The sequence below is a fragment of the Mesitornis unicolor genome, unplaced genomic scaffold (assembly GCF_000695765.1).
Source record: "Mesitornis unicolor isolate BGI_N332 unplaced genomic scaffold, ASM69576v1 scaffold34809, whole genome shotgun sequence".
NCBI classification, from domain to species: domain Eukaryota; kingdom Metazoa; phylum Chordata; class Aves; order Mesitornithiformes; family Mesitornithidae; genus Mesitornis; species Mesitornis unicolor.
The window spans coordinates 13043-17895 of NW_010207169.1; the positions used below are offsets into that span (position 1 = coordinate 13043).

At 57.9% G+C, this 4853-nt stretch overlaps 1 protein-coding gene across 1 annotated transcript; it reads right to left on the reverse strand.

Moving 5' to 3' along the window:
* Positions 1 to 251: 251 nt before the first annotated feature.
* Positions 252 to 4847, reverse strand: LOC104546605 (membrane transport protein XK-like; the record flags this gene model as incomplete). Its single annotated transcript, XM_010192036.1, has 3 exons — positions 252 to 997; positions 2441 to 2700; positions 4735 to 4847. Coding segments are annotated over 3 exons (1119 nt in total), but the record flags the coding sequence as incomplete, so codon positions are not given.
* Between the last annotated feature and the right edge of the window lie 6 nt (positions 4848 to 4853).

The window sequence follows — 4853 nt, forward strand, 5'->3', positions numbered from 1 at the left end:
ACCCGAGGGACTGTGCACCACACCACAGGCAGTGGTTTGGGCACCCCATAAGTCCTCTGTGTCCACATGTGTGGTCCTGGACAAGCAGGCATGCTCCTGTGCACTTGCCACCATGGGGACATACCAGAACCCACTGCCACTACAGGGAGCATCTGCCCCTGGCATGGTGTGTGTCACAAGCCCCCTCCAGCTGCGGCGCTACCCATCCCTGTTTCCATAGCTGGCTCGAGGAGCTGGGTGCTGGCCATGCTTCAGACAATGCTGTGCCTCACGCCAGGCTCGTAGGGCACCTGGAGGTGCAGAGGGGTCCCTGGCGAGCGCTGGAGACAGCAGACGCAGTGCAAGAAATCAGCCACGTTGTGCCGGAAGAGCTGGCGGCAGGGGTGCAGGTACTGAAAGAAGAGGAGCATGAAGTAGATGGCCAAGCAGTAGCCAAGGAGTAGCTGCACCACCAGCAGTGGGGTGCAGATGTTCTCGTAGACATCTGTCTTAAAGAAGTACCAGAGGATGACGAGGGCTGTGTTCTCCGCCAGCCGGGCCACGTAGTACACGGCCAGGCGGCCCCAGTTCTGCGACTTGTCGATGAGGTCCCGGTCGGCCAGCTTGAGCTGCACAGCCGACCAGCAGAACATGTTGATGCTGGCATAGAGGAGGGTAAAGGCACAGAGCACCACCACCGTGCCCACTCGGCTGAAGTTCTTCTCGATGTTGTCAGGCAGACAGGTGCCACTCCGCCAGAACTGCACCCAGGGCAAGAAGAAGACCACCAGCAGGTTGACCAGGGCAATGGGGATGATCCAGTGCTTGAAGACAGTGCTGAAGAGCACGAGGACAGCCACACGGGTGGAGATCTCCAGGCTGCGCCACAGCACAATGCAGAGGAAGGCCAGCGGCCGCAACTGGACCTTGTAGTCATCGTACTTGACCTGGATGGCCAGGATATTGCAGACCAGTGCTCCGTAGGTGACTGACACCAGGCAGATGCCCATAAGGATGGCTGCAGAGGGAGAGGACAGAGGAATCAGGCAGTGCTGGGGATAGGGCACAGTCTGTTCTGCAATCATCTTTCCATTCTCAGCTCGACCAAGAGCTGCACCATTGTGGCCCATGATTTGCCCTGGGAGCATCTCAGGAGCCACCCTCACCGAAGGACTGCAAAGCCAAGGTCATTCGTGGGGAATCCTGGCAGCTGCTCATATTCAGCACAGCCAGGAAAGCCACGACAGAGAAATGTGGAAGCATGCAGCTGGACCCAGTCGTGCCATGCCGGCAGCAGTGGCTGTCAGCTCAGAGATCTGAGCTGCAAGGGAATCACTCAAAACGTGTCAATTGGGATACACTTCCCATATCTGCTGCTGGAGGAGTGCTGGGTCTCATGCTCCTGCCTCCATGCTTCCTCCTTCCCAAAATGCCCTTGCAGGGTGTGGCAGATGCACCCACTTTGCTAAAGACCTGAGAAAGACCCAACAAAGCAGTGCTAAAGTTTCTGGCCCTGGTGGCGCCAGGTCTGCCTCCCCCTCACAGCTCATGTCTGGTCCACACAGTGGGGGTCAAAGGTGGGAAAGTTGGGGTCCTCAGCCAACAGGGGCTGACACGACCATGGATTGACCACAGATCAGATTCGACCAGGGTATAAATGGGGCCTCGTCGGAGGACTCATTTGAGTCGGTCCTTCTCGGAGCAGCGGGTCTGCAGTCGGGGACTCTCCCCTTGAGTTGGGACACCACTTAAGGTAACTTCTCGAGATTGAGAGCCCTCCCTTTTTGGTGAGTGAGTGAGTGCACATTCTGGATCTTTTGGCCAAAACTTTAAGAATTCTTAACTCAGCTGTGTCTGGTAATATTCCCAACCAGCATATCAAACCTGATATTTGTTAAATGTCAGTGGGATGTTGTTTTGGTGAATGAAGTTTTGTCTGCCTCATTTAAATTGCAGACTAAAAGCTTGTTTGAGCTCATTATTTGTGCGTGTGTAGCCATTTTGGTGCAATTCCGTGACACAGGGGACTGTGGCCAAGGAGGAGTTTCTGTAGGGCATCTCCTGTGTTTCCCTTTCCACACACCTGCTGTAGGCATAGAGGGCAAGGTCTGGGATCCCAGCATGGCCGGGCGAGCGGGTCAGCAACGGCAGCACCAGGTACTACAATCAGAAAGGTGCAAGAGCACTCCTGCACACCTGCTCATCAGTATGCTGAAGAAGGATTTAAAAACTCACTCTGGCACATCCAGTCCCTGAGCACATAAACACCCCGGGAGCAGGCAAGGGAGCCTCAGAGTGCTGGGCTGGGAACTCTGACTGTTGGGAAAGGCTCAGAAATAGATCCAATGGAGGGACCGTGGGAAAGCCAGAGCTGTAACTAGTTGGAAAAACCCAGTAACTAATGCAGACTGGAGCAGCCTAGGGCAGGGGCATGACATCTTTACAGGCCAAGCACCTTTACCTCGGGTGGCAGGGACGTACTTCTCCAGGATGCTGATGTAGAGCTGGAGGGTGAGCTGTGGTGTGGAGCCCAGGAAGGCCTGGATGACTGCCATGCGCTTGAAGGAGTTGCGGTGTGTGGCCAGCCGGCGCACCGAGTGGCCCACCTCCTGCTCTATCTCCACCTCGTAGCCTTTCCGCAGCCGCCGCTTGCGGGTGATGGTGACATAGGGCTCCTCTTCCCTCCCCGACTGGCAGTACACCAGCAGGGCCTCCATGCACCTGTGGGGATGTGGCAGCTGTCACCCCACCAGCCTCCCTGGTACTCCCCAGCACCTCCAGCCCCCCCTCTCCCACTACCAGCCAGACCCTGCTCCTGCTGGGTGCAACCCAACTGATTTGGGCAATCGTTCAACAGTGCTGCGGGCAGTCTCTGGCCCTGGGATAGCAGACTGAGGGCAGGGTCACACCAGGACCACAGTGATGCCCAGTGGTCGTTCCTCCACTCCAGTGCTCAGAGTGGAGTGTGTGGGGCACGAGAACAACTGCCCCAGTGATGGGTGCAGGTGGTGCGGGAAACCACAGGGCAGGGAAACCGCAGCTCTGCGGGGAGCTAGAGCTACAGGAAGGGGTTAATCATCCTGGGACTCTGTTTTGCCTACTGGCACAAAACTTTTTGATATTGTGTTTGATCTCTCCTCCCGAGCAGAAGGCTTCTGAGTTTCCTTCTTGGTGGGGACACAGCAGGAAAGGGAGCACAGGGTGATGCCGAGTGTGACATGGGCAGGTAAGAAGGGCTTCGGCAGCCCCCTCCCTGTGAGGCACCATCATGGGCAGGGAAGGGAGGCAGGTTTCTTCCATGTTGCAGGACCCCAGCCCCTCTGCACACAGCCATGAGGTGGGAGTGCATGGGCCAGAGGCACTCAGCAGAGGAGGACCAGGCTTGGCTCCTGCCTGGGGACAAGCTGGCTCTGGGACCAACAGGACGTAATTAGTTATGAGCGTTCATTATGACAACAGAAGTTGACTTCTTTCAGATCCAAATGGAATGAGGTTTTTGGATAAATTCTCTTGCCAGATCAGGCCAGTGGTCAGAGCTCATTGCAAGCTATAACGGGAAAATGGTTTCATGCAAAAGGCCCAGCTTCAAGGGCAGTTTCAGCTGGCTCCCGGGCCCCCACAGCCCTTCTCAGCAGGCTGGGCTCCATCTCCAGCCCAAGGAGCCGACTGAGGCAGCCTCCCCAGAGCAGCTTTGCCTGGCACTTGCAGGCAACCAAGTACCATCATAACCATCACAGCCAGCCAAGGTGGGTGCAGTGAGAGCCAGGGTGGACTGAGGTGAACCAGCAGCCCTTCCAATAGCTGGTGATGCTGTCGTAAGGCTCCCCAGCTGCCTCAGGAGATGAACAGTGGTGACAAGGACACCATTGGCACTCTGCTTGTTTCCGGTGATGGAGGAAGCATGGTGCAGGATGCTGTGGTTTTGCAGCTCTACCCATACGGTGCACCCCACAGCGTGGCTGCTGGCATGCCCTCAGGGAAGGAGCCCCGTGGAGATGATGGCTCTGGGGTGCTGCACGCTGCACCCCCTGTGCAATCCCAGGGAGCAAGGTGGCCAGAGTGACGGCAGCCCAAGGAGCCACCGCAGCATTCCCAAGGAGTGAGCAGTCAGCACCTCTCTGGCTTGTGCAACATCCACCCCCTCGCCCTCTGCTTCCCAGTATGGCCTGGTGGTCCCCCAGCTCCCATAACCCCTACTTGTCCCAGGCCTGGGGACCTTTTCTGTGGGGCAAGACCCCTGCTCCTGTTCACCCCCAAGCACCCAGCCAGGATTTGCATCTGTGCCCCCAGAAGACAGCAAAACCAAAAGGCAGTGGTTACCGCTGGCTGCAGAGAGCTATCATGCCAAAAGCCTTTCTAGCAGCCGAGATGCAACATGCTGGGAGAGCTTAGTCCTGTCCGGAACAGGGGTCCAGCAGGCAGGAGAGCAGCCAGCACCCACCCAGTGGGACCACAGCACTGCTTTTTGAGGGGTGGCTGAGCAGAAGACCTCCGCGGGCCAGGAGCTGCAGCATCCCCAGGGAAGAGGGAGACGTGGAGCTGGCAGGAGCAGCACGGACAGATTGCTGCTGAAAGTTGGTGCCTGCAGTGCCCACCCTGCCTGGCCCCTGGTGCCCCTGGGACCTGGCAGGGATCTCTGCATCCCTGCCAGAGGGTCCCTGCATCTATGTCAGGGGTCCCCACATCCCTTGCTGGGTATCCCTGCATCCCCTATCGTGCCGTGCCGGGGGTCCCTGTGACCCCTTCTGCGCTCACCTGATGATGGGCCCGAGCTGGAGTAGGTGCATGAGCAGGACGAGGGGGCGGTCGCGGCTGAGGTCCCGGTGTACGAAGATGAGGGTGAGCTGCACCAGGACGGAGGGGCAGAGCACGAA